The sequence below is a fragment of the Danio rerio genome, chromosome 7 (genome assembly GCF_049306965.1).
Source record: "Danio rerio strain Tuebingen ecotype United States chromosome 7, GRCz12tu, whole genome shotgun sequence".
Lineage (NCBI taxonomy): Eukaryota > Metazoa > Chordata > Actinopteri > Cypriniformes > Danionidae > Danio > Danio rerio.
Window position 1 is genome coordinate 59,737,014 of NC_133182.1, and position 24,507 is coordinate 59,761,520.

The 24,507-nt window shown below is 36.0% G+C and overlaps 3 protein-coding genes across 4 annotated transcripts in view; 1 reads left to right on the forward strand and 2 right to left on the reverse strand.

Moving 5' to 3' along the window:
* Nucleotides 1-24,507, reverse strand: part of LOC110439952 (transmembrane protein 236-like) — a 766,382-nt gene that overhangs the window by 409,805 nt on the left and 332,070 nt on the right. The window lies entirely within an intron of this gene.
* chchd7 (coiled-coil-helix-coiled-coil-helix domain containing 7) lies at nucleotides 2,127-11,420 on the reverse strand. The gene is made up of 4 exons (NM_001127186.2): nucleotides 11,305-11,420; nucleotides 9,571-9,657; nucleotides 9,250-9,348; nucleotides 2,127-2,474 (listed from the first exon to the last, which is right to left on the reverse strand). The coding sequence occupies exons 2-4, from the start codon at nucleotides 9,631-9,633 to the stop codon at nucleotides 2,370-2,372; spliced, it is 267 nt and encodes an 88-aa protein (NP_001120658.2). The 5' UTR covers nucleotides 9,634-9,657; nucleotides 11,305-11,420; the 3' UTR covers nucleotides 2,127-2,369.
* plag1 (pleiomorphic adenoma gene 1) lies at nucleotides 11,727-23,023 on the forward strand. The gene is given in 3 exon segments (NM_001039814.1): nucleotides 11,727-11,859; nucleotides 18,412-18,747; nucleotides 20,759-23,023. Coding segments are annotated over 2 exon segments (1,182 nt in total). The 5' UTR covers nucleotides 11,727-11,859; nucleotides 18,412-18,514; the 3' UTR covers nucleotides 21,708-23,023.

A 24,507-nucleotide genomic window follows, 5' to 3' on the forward strand; every position in this document is an offset into this window, starting at 1 on the left:
ACATGAATGCATGATCTTCAAAACACAGACATTCACTGTATTTATGAAATACTATATTGAAATGAGTTGCAATAAATACACCTTAAATTCTACATCTCATCTATAGTTGAAGTCAGAATTATTTGCCCTCCTTTAAATTTTTGCCCCAATTTCTGTTTAACTGGAAGCTTTTTTCAACATTTTTAAACATAATAGTTTTAATAACTCATTTCTTATAACTGCGTTTTTCAATACACTAGTATTCAGCTTAAAGTGCCATTTAAAGGCTTAACTAGGGTAATTAAGTCAATTAAGTCATTGTATAACAGTGGTTTGTTCTGCAGAAAACTGAAACAAAATATTGCTTAAGGAGGCTAATAATAATATGCTTCAAATGATTTTTATTCTAGCCAAAATACAACAAATAAGACTTTCTCCAGAAGAAAAAATATAGGAAATACTGTGGAAAAATTCCTGAATCTGTTCAACATCATTAGGGAAATATTTGAAAAAGAAGAAAAAAGGAGGGCTAATAAATTTGACTTCAACTGTATACCATAATAAATATGTTTGATATGATATTAACGTGTGACTAAATGTTTAGATATTAGAAACATATCATTACATTAAGAGGGGTAAAAAAGTAAAATTTAAACTAACAAATTAAGTTAAACATTATTAAATTTAATTTGTTCAAATCAACAAATATAAATAGTTTGCAAGTATTTTGCAGGCAGCATTTTTTCAGTGCACATACAAATAATTATTATAAATATAATTACAATTATATTATGAATTACACTGCTAACTTTAACCATTAATCTTTGCAGAGAGTACGTAAAGACACAACATGATTTGTCTTCTTCAGTTATAATTAAAGCCAAAAAGTAATGGCATTTTTGATTCATTTTATACTTTTTCAAGTGACAAATGGTGATTATTTAATCAAAAGCTGACTGGAAGATGCATACATTACACCACAGCGGACAGAGATTGGAATGTTTGGATAGTAGTGCACATTATTTTCAGTTTATGTGAATAGGTTTGGGATTCATGATGATTAATTGTGCATTCAGAAGCAAAGGGTTTAGTTTTGCAAAGTCAGGTTGTGCTATACACAAAGGGTAATTCACATTTGATTGAGTGAACAATTGCTTCAAATTGGCTCATGGCTTATAAGGATGTTTGCTCTTGTTTTTCCAGATAACTCTGGCTGCTAATTTAGTTTTTACATAAATGAGACAGTGTTTGGTGTTTTATCTTCAGCCCTGTTGTCAATAACACTGTCTCAATGATTTTACACAATGTTTAGTTGTTTACTCTTCATGTTCAAAATGCAAGAGTCTAATTCATATGCAAATGACCAACAAATTAGTCATTATGCAGAATGACACGAGTAGGAGTGTACAATCCCCAAATGTCAGTAAATCCTTTGAGGAGACACTAAGGGTTTCCCATTGTCTGTTTGGAAGAGTAATTATTAAATGCATTTGAATAATAATTCAACCCCCCCTGTGATGTATAATCAGACTGACCCATGGTTTTGTATATGGAACATTGAAGTTTTCTAAACACCGGCCAGCAGCGCTATTAAATGTCAGCATTTGTAGTAGGAACAGTGCACCCCCATGTGGACATACCAGTGTCATAGCCAGATGTAAAGAAAGCCTACAATACCCCCAATTCACTGACATTAAGTCTAAATACAACCAACAAGCTACTTAGTCTTACACAACAATTAGTGTTAATTTATACCAGTGTATTTTTTTGATTATTACAATTACAGCAAATAGAAATAACATGAAGAATACACTTTTTAAATGTTATGTTTTGTGGGAAATTGGTCTTAGTGAAGTTTAATTAAAATAACATTAAATTAAATCAATCATACTATTCTCTCCTTTTAACTCCAGAATGGACATCGAAGACATACACCCACATTACCGTTACTGTTTAACTGGATTTTTTTTCAATTTCTGTTGTAATTTCTTGCTATTATGAAATATTTTGTACTATATATTTTAAACATTAAGTAGAATGATGTGCTCGTGGGCCATATAACATAACATATAACATATATGTAACATAATTTTCTATAAAGCTGCTTTGAAACAATGTGCAGTGAACAGATTTGACACGACTCCCACTCATATTCAAAATATATTCATTTTCGAATGACTGAATACACATAAAACTAGACTGTAATAGGCAGCCATTGACAGTTTCATAAATATACAGCATTTGTTGTTGTTACACATCATAACTGTTGAAAATGCAATTAGACTTTAAATAATTGTCCACAGAAATGAACATACTTTTAATAAATCCAGAAGGTTCAACTGGTAATTCAAGAAATGTCTGTTTTCTTTTTTAGTCCATTTGTGCACACGTCAGTAGGGTTTTCCTCCGAGGGCTGTGAGAATTTGTTGTCGCTCTTCTGCGTTCGGCATTTCCGGCTTCACTCCGCTACGTTTGCGCTGCAGCATCACGTCATGCTGAAAGCGACAAATATAAAGAAAAGAAGATGTGACGTCATGTTTAGTTATATAGAGCAAAAAAGAATCATTTTAGAGCAGCTTTACAGAAAAAAAACAAAGCTTAAATCTTTTTGAGCCGCTAAGGGTTCATACACATTTTTACTACTAAAATTCCATGACACTTCCATGATTTTTTCAAGACTTTCAGGTAAATTTTCATCACCTAATGTTTCATGCAATGTCTACATATTCATGGTAAAAGAAAACAATGCATGTTCAAATTAAATACAGCATATCGCAAAACAAGCAGCAATCTGTTAAGTTTCAATTTAGATTTATGTAAAATTGATTTTTGATAATGCTTACACCGCACCAATAATGTGAAAGTATGTGATTGGCCAGGGACAGAAAAGAAGTAAATAACCTATATTCAAGTATACATACATTTGAAGTCAGAATTATTAGCCCCCCTTTGATTTTTTTTTCTTTTTTAAATATTTCCCAAATGATGTTTAACAGAGCAAGAAAATTTTTACAATACGCCTGATAATATTTTTTTCTTCTGGAGAAAATCTTATTTGTTGTATTTCAGCTAGAATAAAAGCAGTTTTCAATTTTTTTAACACCATTGTAAGGTCAAAATTATTAGCCCCTTTAAGCTATATATTTTTTCGATAGTCTACAGAACAAACCATCGTTATACAATGACTTGCCTTATTACCCTAACCTGCCTAGTTAACCTAGTTAAGCCTTTAAATGTCACTTTAAGCTGTATAGAAGTGTCTTAATAAATATCCATTAAAATATTATTTACATTAGAATCTTTTATTTATTAGAAATTATTAAAACGTAATGTTTAGAAATGTGTTGAAAAAAAATCTCCCCATTAAACAGAAATTGGGGGGAAAATAAACAGGGGGAGCTAATAATTCTGACTTCAACTGTATAACTGTTTTCCATGACTTTTCCAAAACTTTTTTGTTTTTCTGTTTTTCAAAAGACCTGGAAAATGCCGTGTTAAAATTCACTAACTTTTCCAGGTTTTCCATGACTGTATTAACCCTGAACAAGCCATGGCGACTGTAGTAAGGGGGAAAACTAGACAAGTCAACTGTTAGTAGTAGTATAACAAATTGGAAGCAATTGGAAGTGTCCAGGCATGTGAAATCACAGATCGGTGTCAGTGCAAGCTGAGGCATACAGCACGCAGAGACTACCAAACTTATGTTGAGATTAACTCAAGACCATTGCATAGAGAGCTTTATACCATCCAAGCCTTACATCACCAAGTGCAATGCAAAGCACTGTATGTAGTGGTGTAAAGCACACTGCCACTGGGCTCAGTAGTGGAGTCATAGTTTTCTAGAGTGATGAACTCTATGACTGGCTATGGATGCGTCTTGGATGCGTAGCAGTTGCCAGGAAAATGGTACTTGTCTGATTGGACTCTACAGTGTAATATTGGCTGAAGGGGATTATGGTGTGGGGTTGTTTTCAGAGGTAGGTCTACAAAAAGGATCTTAATGCTTCAGAATACCAAGAGATTTTTGAGAATTTAATGCTTCCAAGTTTGTGATAATAGTTTGGGGATGGCCTCTAACTTTTCCAACATAACTGCGCATCACTACAAAAAGCAAGGTCCCTAAAGATATAGATGAGCAAGTTTAATGTGGAGTAATTTGGCTAGCCTAGACAGAGCCATGACCTAAACCCAAAACAACTTTTTCATCAGGAGACATCAGTGACCTTATTTGTGCTTCTAGAAGAAAAGTCAACAAATACTCAAAAAAAAAAAAAAAAAATACAAAAAAAATTGTGGAAATACTTATAGTGCACAAACTCTGCATTAAACTGGATTAAGTTTAGGATATTATTAAGGTTCATGTGCATCAGTGCATGGAAAAGCAGATGTCTCAAAGCTTTAAGCAAAATAGTGCATGTCATGAACAGGAATGCATAAATAGAAATGAAAACAAAACAGAATGCAATGCTTTTCTGTTTGCGTTTTTAAACGAAAGTAGTGCCTACTCTACATTATGCAATACTACTTAATGACATTATGAATTAGAATATAGATAAAGTCATATAAGTTCACAGAGCAAGTGAAAAAACATTTTATTCTGTTATATAGCCCATATTTTAAGAAATAAAAGTTACTCACAGTCACACCACATATTGCAAAAAGACTATGTAACGGAAATCAGCAGAACAATAACACATAATGAGCAATTAGTATAATTTAACTTAGCGCCACTTTATTTTCTTTTTTTATATCTTTCTTTACAAGTAGTTCAATCCGAAAACGATTTGAAGGGCTTTGACAACACATCTGAGGAAATATCACTACCATACAGAGTAAGATAAAGCCTGTGTTGGATTATATTTCAAACTTTCATTCATTTTTCTTCGGCTTATACCCTTTACTTTATCAGAGGGCGCCACAGCAGAATGAACCACCAACCTATTCAGCATATGTTTTATCTCAGCTAATGCCTACCAACCGCAAGCCAGCACTGGGAAACAACTCTACACACTCATTTACACACATACACTAAGACCAATTTAGTTTATTCAATTCATCTTTACTGCATGTCTTTGGACTGTGGGGATAACCAAAGCATCCAGAGGAAACCCACACAAACACAGGGAGAACATGCAAACTCCACACAGAAATGCCATCTGATCCAGTAGGGACTCGAACCAGCGGGCTTCTTGCTGTGAGGCAACAGTGCTAACCATTGAGCCACTGTGCTGCCCATATTTGAAACAATATTACTTTACTAAACTGTATAAGTATTAGAAAATTAGTTTTAAAATGCAAATACAAAAGAAATAATGGGCAGAGAGACATTCTCATTCACCGATTAATTCCTTTAAAAGTATTTGACTGATGCATTATTCTGCCATTAGTAATTCATGTGGATGTTAAAGCAAATTAAGTTAAGTGATTGGGCATTTATTTTTGCACAACCTATACATTTTAATTCACAGCAATATAATTCTGAAAACACCTTAAATAATCAAAACAATTCTGAGCTAGATCAAGCTTTAATTTGTACAAAACTAAACTATGGAATGACTAAATACAGAGTGGACCATTTATACGAATACACCTTAATAAAATGGGAATGGTTGGTGATATTGACATCCTGTTTGTGGCACGTTATTATATGTGAAGGGGCAAACTTTTCAAGATGGGTGGTGACCATGTTGGCCATTTTAAAGTCGGCCATCTTGGATCCAACTTTTGTTTTTTTTAATAGGAAGAAGGTCATTTGACACATCAAATTTACTTACTGGGAATTTTACAAGAAAAGCAATGGTGTGCTTGGTTTTAACGTAACTTTATTCTTTCATGAGTTATTGACAAGTTTCTGACCACTTGTAAAATGTGTTCAGTATGCTGCCCATTGCCTTGGATTGTCAACGCAACCCTCTTCTCCCATTTTTCACACATTGATAGCAACACCGCAGGAGAAATGCCACACAGGCTTCCAGTATCCGTAGTTTCAGGTGCTGTAGATCTTGTATCTTCACACCATAGACAACAAAGATAGTAGGACCATTCTTCATCAATGGAAACCTCAAGGCCACTGGATATTTCAAATTGCAGCATGATGATGCGTTTCGTTCTTTATGCACTGAAACTGACACACTCCCTGAGTTTTTCCAGCACTACCACACTATAAGTGTCAGGTCCGAGCATTCCTAGATGAACAGTTTCCTGAAAAAGGGATTGGTCATCGTGGGCCAGTTTAATGGCCCCAAAGGTCTCCCGATCTGACCCCCTTAGACTTTTATCGTTGAGGTCATCTGAAAGAAATTGTCTATGGTGTGAAGATACAACATGTGCAGCACCGGAAACTACGGATACTGGAAGCCTGTGTGGCATTTCTCCTGCGGTGTTGCTATCAGTGTGTGAAGAAAGGGAGAAGAGGGTTGCCTTGACAATCCAACACAATGGGCAGCACATTGAACACATTTTATAATTGGTCGGAAACTTGTCAATAACTCATGAAAGAATAAAGTTATGTCAAAACCAAGCACACCATTGCTTTTCTTGTGAAATTCCTAGTAAGTTTGATCTTGAAATCATACTAAAACATTGCGTATGCATAAAGCTGTAAATGTGCGTACGCAATGTTTCATACGTCTAAATATTTTACTGCGTACGCACATTTACAGCTTTATGCATACGCAATGTTTTAGTATGATTTCAACACAAGTCTTCGTACATGAGGCCCCTGGTCATTTCAGTCCAAAATGAAAAATCATGTCATCGCGGAATCCCACGCCTATTCTCTTTGTACATCCAAATTAACGTGAAACTGAGAGCATGTGCACGAGCGCAAAACCCCTCCCTCCCTCCTCCCTCGTATGAATATGCTAATGACTCAGCTTTGGCAAAACCAAACGAAAAAGCAATGGCAAAAGCAAGCAAAAAGAGAAACTTTGAACAGAATGGGAATTGGAGGTGTGCCTATCAGAGGTAGACCGGATAAAAAGTGTTATTTGCAAGTTTGTCGTTGGAATGAACTAGTTGATTGATTTCCGCCCATTTGATCGACAGAGACAACAAAGCTAAAGAGAGCGCTCATCAACAGAGTGAGTGGCGTAGCTCGTTAAGCGCTGGGCAACATGTTTTGACACTGTCAGTCAAGAACCCAGTTCGAATCCAGCCTCTAATTGAACTCATTCTTCTTTTCCCCACTACATATCAGATTTTGCCTACTCTTCATCACAAGAAACACAAGAAGGAATCATTGTGTGTATTATGTTTAGCGCATTTGAGCATCACATATTATTTGCACATTTATTGAATGGAAATGTTTCTGATTCACGTATACAAATTTGTCTTCAGATGGCACCTTTATTGCAATGTGCATGCAGTCGATCACTCCGATTACATTGGGAAAACCGGCGATCACTGCAAGTTGAGGTTTAATGTTTGACTGGTCAACTGCATGGTATGGAAACCTTATATACCTGCTAGACATACGGATGATCTTGTCCCATACAGCTGCCATTGCACGGCTCAAAGATACTTTGTAGAGTGCAATTTAACACAATTGCCTCTAGGAGTCGCAAATGGAAAAAAACAAGCATACACAAGAAATGCACGCACGCCAGGCATGAAGTTGCCATGGACCAACACACATTCTCACATTTATTTCATAGTTAGTACATCCAAACTTGAGCGTGAAACCTGGCGTACGCAAAGTTTTTGGTGCGTACACAGCGTTGATACATGAGGCCCCAGGACTGCACAATATTGGAAAAAAACTGTAAAATAACACTGTGTATAGTCTAAATTGTACAAATGATTAAACACAATGTATAATGCTTTATAATTTATTGTACCCAAATGGTTGAAAATAGTCACAGACTTTAAAAAAACACTTGCAAATAGAGATCTTTCACTCTCCTAGATTAGGGTTTAAATTAACTTCGGTAGTGACTCAACAAATTCTGAACTGTGGTTCCTTTATAATAATAATCCCAATTTGCATTGCAGATCCTGTGATGTGACTATTGCGTATATTTGTAAGTATGCACACTAAGCATGGGAAGATAATCGGTTTCAGGGTTTACTGTGGTTTGGAAAAGTCAAGGTTTTAAAACCTCAAAATTTTATGTTAGACCATTCCCAAAGTATATGTAAGGGTTTTTTATGTGTTTCTATGAGTTGTAAAGAAATCTGTGTTATTGAAGCTAATGAAGAGAGAAGATGTTAATGATTTATCTTAATTATTTAGCCTTACATGTTTACTGTTTCAAAATATTATACATTTTTTCTAAAATAAAATATATTGTGTTCAATAGGGAATTTTTTTTTACCCAGACATTTAAAAAAAACTAATTTTAGAGCAGTAATCACAATACTGTGATACTGTAAAACCGTGATATTTTAATCCAAGTTTATCATACGGTCAGAGATACCAGCTAGGGTTGGGCAATGTCGACCATTTTGGCATCGTACAATGTCTGATGTGAAGCGATGACATCGCGACATGGGCAGCAGTGAATTAACTATTTATGAATAATTAATTAATTCATAACAAATTAGTTATTTGAAGCCTACCGTTTCAACAACCTGTGCCGCATGGTCTTTGTTTTACCCATAACCAAATCATAAATAAATAAACATGAGTTACACACAAATTACCACCTGTCAATCACTTTTTCCACGGGACCCTGACAAGAAAAGGCAGACTGATCTTTGTCGTTATAATGGCGTTGAAAAACTTGGTTGGTAAAAAAGTACAAGCAACAAAAGCCAACCAAAAGTATCGGAGGTTTTTGCTGAAATTACTAAGTATATGCATGAAAGCGAAAGATTGAAGCCGTATACTGACGCTGTGGGACATTACCTGATAGATTCAAATAACTGAAGAGTAGTGAAATAGAGACAAGATTAATTTAATATCACGTTTAACAACTATAGTAAGACGTGATCCAGTTTTGAGTCGTATAATGTGGATGGAGGGCTGTTCAGAAATGCTAGGTAAAATGCTAGTGTGGATGTGAAATAAGATTTTAAAACTAGGACGAGTTAGTTTAAACGGGGCCTAAGTGTGTATTTTTCATGAGCTGGTTTTTGACTGGATGGGGCAGATGATCGCGATGCCGGCTCAGCATCTTAATGTCTTTCAGCGATGGACGATGCCGTCATCAATAGACCCTGCCCTAATACCAGCCCATGTCTAATGCACACTGCAGTTTCGATGCTGAACCAATGTATTGTGCAGGCAATTGGAATTTGTTGCGGGTTCAAGTTTCCCAGAATACTTACCCAATACTTCCTGCAGCTTTTATACTTCATGAAGTAAGCAGAACACATGTTTTTATCATAGTTGTATGCATCCAAACATCTTTGAGAATTATCACTCTCCTATAACAATGCACATACACAGAGGACAAAAAAATTAGATCAGACATTTTGCATGCAGCACATTTTATAAAACTGTTAAAAACTTTAACACTATGCAGCAATAAATGCAATTTGTACAGTATGAAAACTAAAATGCATTCACATAAAATAAACATTCATATTTAGTTTGTATGTTAAAAATAACCTGATATAACATTAACCACAGAAGACTGACTGACTGACCTCAATGCATGGGTTGCTATCCGCATTCCGAACTTTCTGTGCACTTGATTTGTTAGCCATCATCCACCGACTGCATCTGTGTCACAGCTAGAATGGCAGAGAGCTCCAATTACACAAGGAACTGAGGGTGGGCATTTTTGTATGTTTTTGTTTTTGAGGGCTTGATAGAACAGTAAAACAATTACTACTGGGTGTGTAGCACACAACAGAAATGGCCCCTAGAATCACTTGACTGCGTCATCTCTGTGTGTCAAGGCAAAACATCTGAAATGGCAGCAGTTTCTAAATGATTCAGCTAAATCTATTAGTAATTATGACATTTAACTTAGCATTTTAAGTAAACATGCAAAACTCGCAACATGATTTTAGACAGAAATATTGTCTGAGTTCTGTCTGTGTCAACTTCAAAGTTGAGTAACATATTAAGAAACTAAGCTTATTTTCAGTAATATTATATTCTGACAAGACTGACATCTACATAGAATGCATTTAATGAAGTTAGTTGTGACAAAATATTTTTAAACTTATTTAGATATAAAAGAGCATTTTAGTTAATGTACTAAAATAACTTACTAACTAATATATACTAACTATATGTATTATATATATGAAAATATAAAACCAACTTTACCTCTATTACATATATAAGGTGATGCAGTAGCGCAGAAGGTAGTGCTGTCGCCTCACAGCAAGAAGGTCGCTGGTTCAAGCTTCGGCTAGTTCAGTTGGCGTTTCTGTGTGAAGTTTGCATGTTCCCTAAACCGCCTAGTTAACCTAATTAACATAGATACGCCTTTAAATGTCACTTTAAGCTGTATAGAAGTGTCTTGAAAAATATCTAGTAAAATATTATTACTGTCATCATGGCAAAGATAAAATAAATCAGTTATTAGCAATGAGTTATTAAAACTATTATGTTTAAAAATACGTTTAAAAAAATCTTCTCTCCGTTAAATAAAAAAAAACTGCGCATGCCCTTCCAGCCACAACCCATCTCTAGGAATCATCCACACACATTCACACATTTATACAGCCTACCCAATTCACCTGTACCGCATGTCTTTGGACTGTAGGGGAAACCGGAGCACCCGGAGGAAACCCACGCGAAGGCAGGGATAACATACAAACTCCACACAGAAACGCCGACTGAGCCGAGGTTCGAACCAGCGACCTTCTTGCTGTGAGGCGACAGCACTACCAACTGCGCCACTGCCTCTATATATGTATAACAATTGTAATAAACATGCCAACTATGAAGGTCAAATACAAATACACCACAGGCATCATCACATTTCTTAGGATGGAACGATACATTTTATAGTAAGTATTATACATTTAACAACGCAAACATTAGCCATTTATTATTTATGTATCTGATACTATACGCACCAATCCAGTCATCGAATTCAGATTCTTTACGATCTTTACCAAATCTAAGTGATAAACTTTGCAGGTGCTACACTCGCTCAGCAAACGGCTAGATTTTACGTGAATTAAATCACTTCACATCAAAACACGAGTTCCAGTAGGCACAGAAACACACGTCTCACTGACCTCGCTCAGCCATTCAAACTATTGGGCAGAAGACCGGTGCCACTTTTGCTAAGCTCAGTATAATGTATTATTTCTTCAAGCGCTCTCAACAAAATACAACACAACAGAACACGTTTAATAACAAAACACAAATTGGCAGAGCTTGCCACTGAACAATAGTTTTCATGTTGCAAGTATTACCTTTTGCGAGCAGCACAGCACTCAACCTTCTTATGTCATGACAGAACAGAACGTATGTCACAACACAACGAAACCTAACTTTTTGCTGATGAGTGACAGGCGCCGATGGCCAATCGGTCTGCAAGTCAGAGTGCGTCACCGGTAAGTGTCGGATGAATTGTCACTTCCTTCAGCCAATGGAATAAGAATAGTAACATTTTGGCCCGCCTATTAACTTGACAGATATTAAACGATGTCGTGCCGATTGACAGAATCACTGACGAGTCTTAAATTGGAGATTTTCCGAAAGAGTAATGCAGTGGCAGTAAAATCTGAAAATGACAGTTTATTACACAAATCGCAAGAGCGAGGAAGAAGCGTTCCGTGGTGGGCGTGGCTAACTCATAGTTTGGTTGCATCGCAGCGCATACACAATGGCTGCTGGAAAGAGGGGAAAGCAAACAATTTTTAGGCCCGCCGCGTCCAGCAAAAAATATGAGAAAAAAATTATTAAAAATCCGGGAAATAGTTGAAAGTCAAGAAAAATACCGTAGAAAGGATGTTAACGCACCCGCGGTAAGTTTTACGCATTTTACGAAAATTGTTACGCTGTGCTTTAATTAAAATATCGGGGTTATTCAAATTATGAGAGAGGGGTGAGCTAGAGAAAAAAAAAGTTGTGTTAATCAGCACCAGTTTGCAACTTGGGAGAAAAGCGACGAAATATTGGACTCTATAGAAAATGTAACTTAATTCTGTCATTTGTTTCTGTCAAGTCACGTTGCGCGCAGACGAATGTCAATAAACAGAGAAACGCGTGTAGTTGTCGAAAAGTTGAAAAAAAGTTTTTTAGAAAATATTTTAAGATTATTCTTTCAAAATATGAGGAGTTCGGCCGTAGCCGCAGCAAACTCACTCGCATTTAAATAATACAGAATACACGCTGCATATATGGTGCGAAAGTTTTGACACAAACATGCACGCAAACACGGAGTTAGTGATAGAAGAACCCTTCCATGTCCGCAATCTCAGTTAAACGCACAATTTAATACATTAACTGTTTCACTTTATTCGACTTTCACATAATTTACTAAGTTAGCCTTTTCGGATTCACGTTCAGTATACGGCATTAGGGGTGTCAGTGAGTCACACTAAGTTGCACTGTGGGTCATTATAGGAAGAGAAAGCTGCTTGTCAATATCACAAACAACCAAAATGGTGGGAGAAGTGAAGGGGGACTAATTAGGACATGCTGAGCTGAGCTCTTGAATGTTTATCTGTCCAGATTCGACTACGAGAAAAAAAGAAATCCTTAGGATGAGGGATTGATGAAGTTCCACTGAAAATAACCCCCCCCCCCCCTAAACAGAAAGTTTGATTAAACTAAGGATATCGAGAATTCCTTAATAATATGAGTGTTGGGTGCTGTATGGCGCGGGTGTGGTGTGTTTTTGCAGAATGTCCGTAGATTTATTGTATAGCTTTCAATCAAATAACTGTCATATGTAACTTGTGCATGTGATGGCGCTGGTGTGAGAACACATGCAGGAGCATCAGCGGCAATGTGGGAACTCGAAATAAAAGTATACATTGTTTATGTGTAACTGGTTAAATGTGTATGTGATGTGTGCGTGTGCCCACGAGCGCGCGCAACAAGAGAGTTTTTGCATGTGTGCATACACGTCTTTTGAATAGCCTAGATAGCAAAAAAAAAGTGGAAAACCTGCGACAATAACAACACTATAACAAGTTGATATTACAGCGATATTACATTAAAATAAACGTTAATATTATATTACCCATTTTTTCTTGTGGATGGAAGGGCTGATTTCTCTTTAAGGGGTTTGAGAGCCTCAATTCTTTTCTCCTCTGTGATTTTTGAGTTGAACGGGGTCATCGGGTTTACTGCGCAGTTACAGCGCTTCTGTTCCTGGTTTTAAAGTGAGTGGGAAACGTCCAGTCTAAAACTCCTCAAAACACGAAATATTCTGTATCTTTCTGTTTTTAGAGGTACGAATTGCATTAATTTGTTTAGCAGGAAATATTTTGCGCTTTATCATGCACTTTGTCAAATGTGCATTTTCAGCACCTCATAAAGTTTGTCTTAGTCTAGTCAGAGAGGTGCAGTGATAGTAAGTCTATTAAAGTATTATACAATCGTTATAAAAGTAATAGCGTACTATTGTAAGATACAATTTGAAGAACTAAAATATAGGCTTTTATAAAATATAAGGTGTTTCATTAAAGTAGATTTTTAATGTTTTATTTTTGCTTGCTAAATGTAACTTTAAATGTTTTATTTGTATTTCATATTGAAAGTAAGGTTTAAAAACTTCTGTCACAAACTCACAATTGCTTAAGTTAATAAAGTTTTTACGTGCTATTTTAATTTATCAGAATATGTGTAACTGTTGGAACTTTGTAGACATCCATAATATTTAGTTGTTCTTGTTGTTTTTGTTGAGATAAAATAGAAAACATGTTTTTTTAAAAGACCTTATTTTTTGTTCTGCATTTTCACATAATATATTGGAAAGAGTTGGACATAGAATTTTAGGTTCGTTGTGGTAAAGTTTTAGATGTTTATGCCTATATTATGTGTTTATGCTGTTTAATTCGTACATGTTTTGGTAAAAAATTTTATATAAAATATGTTCCTTTCATAAAAGGGAATAATACATTTTAAGTTTAAAGATGGGATACAAGAAAGTTTTATTTATAAAAAAATGTTTTAATGTTTGAAGCATTCACTGTAAAAAAAGTTAAAAAATTTTTTTTTGGTTTTCTAAAGATTCTTTCAATGACCAAGTCTTAAAAACAATTTTGGAGTAAATATTAAAGAATGTAACTATTACAATCTAAAAAATAAATGCATAAATCAACTTTCTCCGTCAAAGAAAGACAGAAAAGTTCTTTGCAAAACTATTACAATACAACCTTTATTTTTTTAATATTGTTGCATTGTAGACTCAAATCCGGCAGACAAGAAGTGTAAAAGATCACTTTGATTAAATAAAACACTTATATTTAAAGTAATACTTATATTTAATGATAATTTATAGCTCTAAATTATTTTCATTTCCTTGAAATTACACAAAGTCCCTTGAAGTTTTCAGATTCTGATGAAATAATATAGCAAAGACACACAAGGAATGAATTAAGTGAGAAGTTTGTATAGCATTGAAAAACACAGAAGATAGCCAATCAAACTCTCGTGGGTTTCCTCCGGGTTCTCCGGTTTCCCCCACAGTCTAAAGACATGCGGTACAGGTGAATTGGGTAAGCTAAATTCTCCTTAGTTAATGTGTGTGTGGATGTTTCCCAGAGATAGGTTGCGGCTGGAACGGCATCCGCTGCGTAAAAATGTGCTGGATAAGTTGGCGGTTCATTCCGCTGTGACGACCGGGGATTAATAAAGGGACTAAGCCGAAAAGAAAATGAATGAATGAATTTTAATATCGAAAAATGGGTAATATAATGCTTGGTCATCATTCATTCAATTTAAATTAAACAACTTACTTCTGACCTGTACTTATTCAAATGTATAAAATAATAAGTAATAATACTATATATATATATATATATATATATATATATATATATATATATATATATATATATATATATATATATATATATATATATATAGGTACATTTATTAAAACCTTATTACTGTGGAATGGGTAAGACATGAAATATGTGCCTTGTTAAATAAAATTAAATTAAAATAAAATGCCTTAATATATTATTTTATCATGGCATAAGATTTAGTTTGTTCTTAACATATCTGACAAGAATTTTGTTACACTAAATTAGTTTTAGTTTGTGTCTTCTAAAAATCTTTTTATAGTCATTGTTTAGCTTTAAAATAAATAAACAGGGCTATTGAAATGTGTGTAATGTAGTATAAAATTTAAAACTGTATTATTATTATTTGGTACTTAAAACTCCTTTTTATGTCTTTAAGGAACAATACTCAATTTGAACTAGTTTCGTATTAGCTGAGATGTTACTATGTATTACAGTTTATCTCAGTCGCTTTGGTGCATTTCTAACAACACTATACATTTGCACAACAGGTAATGCATTTCTCAAAACAATTAGTCATTTGTGCACATCCTAGTTACAGTTGCTCATTCCTTCCAACAAATTGTGAATGCTATTGGACATGCATCTATTGCTTTCATACAACTCTCTGCTGTTTTATAACATTATCATTTGCTTATGTCATGTCAGTCAAAATGAACTAAACTTGTGAATGCTAAATAGTCATTCCATAAAAAACTAATAGTCCTCATTTCATTACTTGAGTAATTACATACAAAAATGTTGTCAAAATCTGTCTAGAAAATTTTATTTAAAAAATTAAATCTTTATTTTCCTGAAAATGTCTTCAAAATTGAACAGTTTCATGAATGATTTACAGACCTGTGTATGTTGTAGGTTCAGTTCCAATATGTATTGCAATATTGTTTACAGTTGTGCTCAGCTCTACCCAAATGTGGTTTATGTTTGTTGCAAATTAGGGTGTATTTATTCTTTTACACAATGCTGTGAATAAATTAGGATTGTAAAGAGCATCTGCAGTAAAAAAATGTGAAAAATACATTTTCAGTGTCTTGTACTCACTTCACTGACTCTGTCATTGACATCAATACTTGCTTTTGAGGAATGAACTATCCACTTTGAGCTAGTGAGACGCTTTTGCAGGTTATCAGCTAGGTTTTGCAGTTTGTACTAATTGTTTTGAGAAATGCATTAAAGAAAATGCAGAAATGCACTTGTGTTGTGAGAAATGCAACAAAGCGACTGAGAAAAACTGTAATACTTATAAAGCACATATTGATGCCTTATTCTGCATGACTTCCACAACTTAACAAGCCCTATATTAGATTGAGTCAAAAGTCAATAATAGTGAATATGTGTTCCTTATACCACTACTATATACTGAGTTATACGCTATGTACTACATAGTGGAAGTCAGAATTATTAGCCCCCCTGTTTATTTTTCCCCCCACTTTCTGTGTTATGATTAAAATATTTTTTCAACACATTTCAAAACATAATAGTTTTAATAACTCATTTCTAAAAACTAATTTATTTTATCTTTGTCATGATGACAGTAAATAATATTTGACTAGATGTTTTTAAAGATACTATTCAGCTTAAAGTGCAATTTAAAGGCTTAACTAGGTTAATTAGGTTAACCAGGCAGGTTATGGTAGATTGGCAAATCATTGTATTGGCTGTTTTCACATGACATCATTGATGACACGCAAGACTCAAATGGAGAGCAAATGAAGAGTGTTATTAGAACATCAAAATGTTTCTGTTTTATGTTGTTAATATTTGTTTAAATTGCCCAGTATAAGAAATGCAGAACAGCTTTTATAGACGTCCAAATGTTTTTGCTTATAAAGGGGGAAAGTTCAAGAAACAGGCTGAAAAATGGAAGAAAAGACAGCATGTAATAAACAAACATTCAATACAACCATGTGTACAATTTTTTTTAACACAATAACAGCTTTGACAGCACCAGTAACGATTATATACAGGCTTAGCTATGTATATAAATATGTTAATGTGTTATATAAAAATCAGATACAAACATTCATTCATTCATTCATTCATTTTCTTGTCGGCTTAGTCCCTTTATTAATCCGGGGTTGCCACAGTGGAATAAACCGCCAACTTATCCACATCCACAGCACATTTTTACGCAGCGGATGCCCTTCCAGCCGCAACCCATCTCTGAGAAACATCCACACACACATTCACACACACACTCATACACTACGGACAATTTAGCCTAACCAATTCACCTGTACTGTATGTCTTGGACTGTGGGGGAAACCGAAGCACCTGGAGGAAACCCACGCGAATGCAAGGAGAACATGCAAACTCCACACAGAAACACCAACTGAGCCAAGAATCGAACCAGCGACCTTTTTGCTGTGAGGTGACAGTACTACCTACTGTGCCACTGCATCGCCCTGATACAAACACCAAAACACTAATACAAAATCATACCCCACCATGTAAACGATGTAATGAAATCTCTTGACTTGTTTTGCAATAATCCAAGTCTTTACTGGCGTTTCGGAAGAATAAACAACCGTATTGTTAACGTAGAGATGTGCAGCAGCTGTGAGTGCAAACATTGTGACAAAACTAGACAGTTTTTATTGTGGAGCACTTTTCCCCCGTACAAAAATAAATAAACAAAGAATAATGTAGACTATGCGTCCATGCTTTTGTATGCTTTCATATTTTGTGATGTCTGAAAGATATCCGCATGGGGAAAAACTTTAGTAATTTATAATAAACATGTTTTTAAACCACATAATAAAGTGTTTAATTTGTACAACTCTTTGTTAATAAATGCTACAGAATTCTGTAGCATAGTAAATTGAAAAAACTAACAAATACTGTGAAGTTAGTGTAAACTGAGGTGCGTTGTGATTGTGTATAATTATTGAAGCCCACTGAATAATTTGTTTATTACTAACAGTTGCATCGTAACACAACAACAATATAATTACTAGTTTATTTCAAGTAATTATCAATAGTATACGTTATAGCTTATACAGTATTAGCTTATAGCTTATACTACCGGCACATTGACAGGCAAATATATTTTAGTTCAGTAGAAAACACGACCCTCTTCATGATATAAGGATTATGCCCAACATACGTGATTACTTTTTTAATTATATCTCCTTTGTAATATGGTATAAATCACAAAAATACTGACTTTCCTCTGTGTCTCCCATTCAGTTTATCAGACAATCGAAAACAAATATTGCTTAAAGGGGCTAATCATTTTGACCTTAAAATGGTGTTTAAAAAAATAAAAGCTGCTTTTATCCTAACCGAAATAAAACAAGTAAGAGTTTCTTGAAAAGAAAACATATTATCAGACATACTGTGAAAATTTTCTTGCTCTTGTAAACATCATTTGGGAACTATTAAAAAAAGAAAAAAATGAAAGGGCTAATAAATCTGACTTCATCTGTATCATGTTTTTTTTTTAGCTTCAGTAAAATTTAAGCTGTAAAAGATACATTAGTTATTTTTTGGTGATGCTCAGAAACAACACAATCCACAGTTTTCATATCTTTTTCTTAGGGCCTTATGTCTCTGCTGTGTTGAAGATTTGGGCTTTCTCGCACTCTCTGTGCTGGGACGTATCATTCGTGTCCACCACATGGCTTGCTATCGCTAAGTTGCCATGGCAACAGTATCTCCAAAAGACTGCCCCACTGTGGCAGATCACTGTCGGGTGAGGAAAAGGAGAGAGGAGGGGAAAGTGAGGAAGAACTTCTCCTGTCAGTTGTGCGAGAAGGCCTTCAACAGCTTGGAGAAGTTGAAGGTGCATTCATACTCTCACACAGGGGAAAGACCGTATCACTGCACACACACTGACTGCACCAAGGCCTTCGTCTCTAAGTATAAACTCCTACGGTAAGTACCATTAGTCTCAAAACTAGAATTTCATGGGCGTCCACGTATCATGCAAATCTACAATTTCTGTTTCATTTCAAAATGTAATGGTATTTTGTGGACTACTCAGCTAATACCATTGTTAACAGTCGATTGATTGGGTGTTATCAGTGGTTATCTGCTGATATTGGCCGGTAGGGGCCTTCTGAGCCTTCTAGTAGGCTCAGAAGGCTGTTATCATCCATCCACATGCTTTTTCAGATATAGATCACATACAGCTGTACATGACTAGAAGTTAACAAGAATTACTTATAATATTTATTAAATTTCCCATTAATTGTATTTTATTAACGTCTACCCCAACCCTAAAACCAACCGTCACAGTAATGTAAAAACAGATCTGGATCTGGAGTCTTCTCTATTAGTATAGCTGATTAACCATGAAAATTATTTATATTATTTATTAAATTTACCATTAATTGTATTTTATTAATATCTACCTCAACCCTAAACACAACCGCCACAGTATTGTAAAAACAGATCTGGAACTGGATTCTACTCTATTAATATTGCTGATTAACCATGTAGAGGGATGATAACAGCCTTCTGAGCTTAACAGTACTGATCCATATCCATCAGCAGATGACCACTGATAATGCCTTTTCAATCTAGTGATAACTTTTGAAGCAAATTAACTTATTACTGTATTTTGATAGTCACATTAGACAATGGGCACTTAACATTTCTGTGGATGACGCAATGGTCATACTATGATATCACATTTTCTTGCCTTTTTTTAAAAACGCAGTTTAACGTGCAAAACAATATGTAATTAAACCCTAATTCTAACCTACCCCTATTTTAAGAGAGAAATAGTTGATGTTGAACTACAGTTGTTATTACCCAAACTATGTTTTACTGGTAGCATCTTTAAACATTTTACACTGTATTGTGTTTTAAGCCCAGGACACACTAAGCTGATGTTAAAACTACAGTATATGGCAGTTACATACAAAATTCTGGACATTACAAATCCTGTTTGTCGGACGGTCCTCCTATAGGGGCACAGAAATAACAATTTCACAAGTGGAACCCGCTTAAAGGTTTAGGTTATAACCTAATGTAGTGGTAACAAATTCTGTTCCTGTAGCATGGCAAAATCAAATCAAGCAAGAAAGGGGCCTCATGTATCAACGCTGCGTTTGCACAAAAACTTTGCATACGCCAGATTTCACGCTCACGTTTGGCTTAACTAACGATAAAATGAATGTAAGAATGTGCTTTGGCCCACGAAAACTTCATGTCTGGCGTACGTGCATTTCTGTGTGTTTGTTTTATTTCCATTGGTGACTCCTAGAGGCAATTGTGTTAAGTTGCACAATATAAAGTATATTTGAGCCGTGCAATGGCAGCTGTATGAAACGGGATCATCCGCATGTCTAGCAGGTATATAAGGTTTCAATACCATGCAGTTGACCAGCTAAACATTAAAGTGCAATTTGCAGCGATCGCTGGTTTTCCCAATGTTTTCCCAAAGTCGAAGCGATCGACTGCATGCTCATTGCAATAAAGGCGCCTTTTGTAGACGAATTTGCATACGTGAATCGAAAACATTTCCATTTTATAAATGTTCAAATAAAATGTGCTGCTCAAATGCGCTTAACATAATACACATGCTTATTAATGATTCCTACTTGTCTTCCTGGTGATGAAGAATAGGCAAAATCTGATATGTAGTGGGGGAAAAAGAAGAATGAGTTCATCAGAGGCTGGTTTGCGCACGTGCACTCATTTTTACGTTAATTTGGATGTACAAAGAGAATATGTGTGGAATTCTGCATACGCAGTGTTTCATACATCTGTCTTTTTTACTGCGTACGCACATTTACAGCTTTGTGTGTACGCATTGTTTTAGGATGAATTTAACACAAGTCATTGTACATGAGGCCCCAGATATTTTCAAGCTTGTTGGCCCTTAAAGCAATAGTTTCTGGCATGGTCACCATTTGCTAATTTCTGTTTGTTTCCACAGGCACATGGCCACACACTCACCAGAAAAGACACACAAGTGCAGCTACTGCGAGAAGATGTTCCACCGCAAAGATCACCTAAAGAACCATCTCCATACACACGACCCCAACAAGGAGGCTTTCAGCTGCACTGAATGCGACAAGAGTTACAACACGAAACTGGGTTTTCGAAGACACCAAGCCCTTCATGCTGCGCAGCGTGGAGACCTCACCTGCCAAGTGTGCCTGCAGTCATATCCAAGCACTCCCCTGTTGCTGGAGCACCTACGTGGGCATGCCGGGAAAAGTGCTACTGCAACTAAGGAGAAGCGACATCAGTGTGATCAGTGTGAAAGGCGTTTTTACACCCGTAAGGATGTGCGACGCCACTTAGTTGTGCATACTGGACGCAAAGACTTCCTTTGCCAGTACTGCGCCCAACGATTCGGTCGAAAGGATCATCTAACCCGTCATGTTAAGAAAAGCCATGCTCACGAGCTGCTGAGGGTCAAGGCAGAGCCTGTAGATTTGATGGAATCCCAATCCTTGCCAACATCTGGGCCACTCACTCTAAGGTATCCACTCGCTCATGCCTCCTACTCACCACCGCCACCCTTGAGAGCAGAGCTTGAAAGTTATCTTCTAGAGCTACAGGCTGAAGATACACCCAAGCTGAGTTCTTCCACCACGGTGACCGGAGAGACAACATCATCCCTGGATTTTCTGTCTCCACTGTTTAATTTTCTGCCTTACAACCAAGGGGCGGGGTCTAATTTGGGAGTGACTTACAGCCAGGAGGATGGGATTTTGACCGCTCCCATTCAAGACAGCCCAGAGCCTCTCAACCTCCTTCACACAATCACACACTCACACTCGCTGTCACAATCCAACACACTCTCTCCCAGTTATACACATTCACCGTCTCTGAATACAACCACCACCCTGCCTCGCTTCCACCAAGCCTTCCAGTAACCCAAATACATTCACACACTTACTTAAGTTTTCTCGCACTTTTTAAAGCACTCTAATGTTTATCAACTTAGCCTTTAATACAAAAAGCACAAGTCCCACAAGGCTTGCCAAGGCAACAATCTGCTCCCTCTTGCAAATACTGCATTTAAGTCATACTTGAAGAGATGACAAATGCATTTCTAGTTTTACTTCTTGTCTAGAGGATTTTGAATTACCTCTCCATTAAATAGACGTTTAATAGATCAGAGCTCAGATTGCAGTGAAGTTTTGCTCTTAAAATGCCGACAGAGAAAGCATAGCCTTTAATGTCCTCTCGTTAACACTTTAAACTTATAGCAAGTTCCATCAAAACTTAAAGATATTTTTTTTATGTTGTTTCTTTGTCTGTTGTATGGCTCATGAACTTTTGGGTACTGATATCTACCAGCATTTAGTGACCATGTCACATTTACAGCCAAAGGCAACCAAAACCCTCATAGCTATAGAGAGAAAGGCTCATCTCGTTATGTTTTTTTTTTTTTAATGGCTGTTTGCCTTCATGCTGCTGCTCATTGTAAGAGCCTCAAAGGACACCAGCACAGGAATGCTTCACAGTTCACACCAACAAAGGGAAAGAAGGACGGAGACTCTCTCTCACACATACACTCATATCCCTTTTCTCTCTTACTATATTCAACCTCATCCACCAGAATGCTGGCTGTTGCACTGATCAGAGCTGTCAATCAATGAAAAAAAAACAACAACATTCATTTCAGTTTTGCTGTCTCGGTTTAAGCTTATAGCTTATACTCCAAAAGATGAATGCAATCTGTGACGGACGCTTTCATTCTATTGACTTTTTAATGTATCTGAATATAAGCTGAGGGTGTAATTGATTTTGGAATCAAATCTATAGAAGTTTGTGATCACCATAAAGGTTATTCACACTGACTGTGATTTGCAAAGCAACCAGTTGCCCCATTTATTTTTACTGAGAGCTGGCGTTTGAGGTGCCACAAATGACAAAGACCTCAACCCTTATGCAAATGGCCAGTGACACAATGTGTTGGCTACCAGTGGGAGTCCGCACACATATAAGATCAGACATATGGTGATCAGCATGTGGTCAATCTCCAGCGATGTAATCGCTACCATTGTGAACGTGTCTTCCTCTATAGACATCCTCTAGAGACAGATCTGTGTGTGTGTGTGCTTGCTTATAGATGATTGACAGATTGTTGGTTAAATGTGTGTTATGATGGTTTCTGATTTATTTCCTCAGAAACTGAAGGTTGTTAAAAGCTTAAACATTCAGAATCTCCATTTGGGGCATATGTTTCATAATAGCACTTTCAGAAAATGTCCTTTTGTTTTGTCTTTTTGTGAAAGTAACTGTTATTAATAGTTTAGGTGTCGAATTAGCTTTTAGATGAGTTAAGTATACATACACTATGCTACATGTGTGACATTTTTACAGGTACACTTCATACAGTTTTTTTGTTTAGCTATTGTTGATTTGCTTTATTGCACAAAATATCAAATTGTCAGTGTCTCTCAAATGAGGCTTCAACCAAAAAGAAGAAGAAAAAGGTCAGTTCCAGCAAGATTCCTTTAGAAAGTGCTTAATACATTTAAGGTGTATATCTTATAACTTCAGTATTGACAAAATGTGTAGATCTAGATGGCCAAAATGACCCGCTGCCATGAGGTCATATGAATGAGTGATGTCATTCATTTCTATTGCTGCTGAATCATGGACTTATCCTGTTGATCTATAGGATTACTAGATAAGAGAACTTTATCAATGGGAGCCACAAACTCTCCTGTTCATTGTCATTGGTACAATTACAACACAAGAGTGTGTGTGTGTGACACTCCTGCAATTGATGGATAATGCTGCTAATGGACAGTGTAAAGCCCCTGGTGGTGCAACAGACCTTTTCTCTATTTTGTTTTTTTCTTAACATTTCAAACTGTGTTTTAAAGTAGGTGTGTGTGAGCGTGCATGTGTGTGTCTGACATAGAGAAAGAAAGAGAGCTAAAAAGTAAGTATTGGGTATTGGGGTTACATGAACCATATTGTTAATGTATTTTAATATGGTGCATATGACTCAAACCATTTAGAGAATGGGTATTACCACAGCATGGGTACCATGACGGTACAGACCTATGACATGGATGTATGGAAAAGATAGACAGCATTCCAGCCATAATTATGTATGTTATTGTGTGTGTGTGTGTGTGTGTGTGTGTGTGTGTGTGTGTGTGTGTGTATGTGTGTGTGTGCATGTGTATGTTTTATGTCTCTGTAATGTAATTCTGTGATAATGACCTGCTATTGCTAATCATGTATATTTTACTTTAATGTATTTTACAAACTACTGTTGTACATGTATAGCCTAAGACAGACAGAATACTATATATATCAATGTGTGTGAATGTGTGCATTAAGCATTGTCTCCATCATGAGAAGCTGCTGCCACAGCAGACAATTCATTTGTCTTGAACTGATAACATCATCCAAAGAGAAAGTAATTTATTCACTGACTATTGCCGAGTCAGGTTTGGAAGGAAGGAAGTCAGGCTGTTGGTAGTTGTGCATGTTTCTGATGAGAAAAAACAAAACAAAAAACAAACGTGTGTTTCTGTGTATGTCCAGACGACCTTTGCTGCTATGTGAGGAGAGGAGAAAATTGGTCCAGTGTTAATACTGTCCACAGTACTGAGTGATCAATAAACACAAGAAGGACTCACTTAGTTTGCGTTTGCAGTGTTTGTGTATAAGCTGATGAGTCGAAGACAAAAAGGGATTTGCAAACAT

What these genes read in the sequence shown, in the direction of transcription:
- chchd7 (NM_001127186.2), bottom strand. Translation starts at nt 9,633, where the DNA reads ATGATGGCTAACAAATCAAGTGCACAGAAAGTTCGGAATGCGGATAGC. An exon ending in ATAGCAACCCATGCATTGAG is followed by an intron (nt 9,349 to 9,570) that starts GTCAGTCAGTCA and finishes GCATTGTTATAG; the next exon opens with GAGAGTGATAATTCTCAAAG. An exon ending in AAAGCTGCAGGAAGTATTGG is followed by an intron (nt 2,475 to 9,249) that starts GTAAGTATTCTG and finishes TGTCGCTTTCAG; the next exon opens with CATGACGTGATGCTGCAGCG.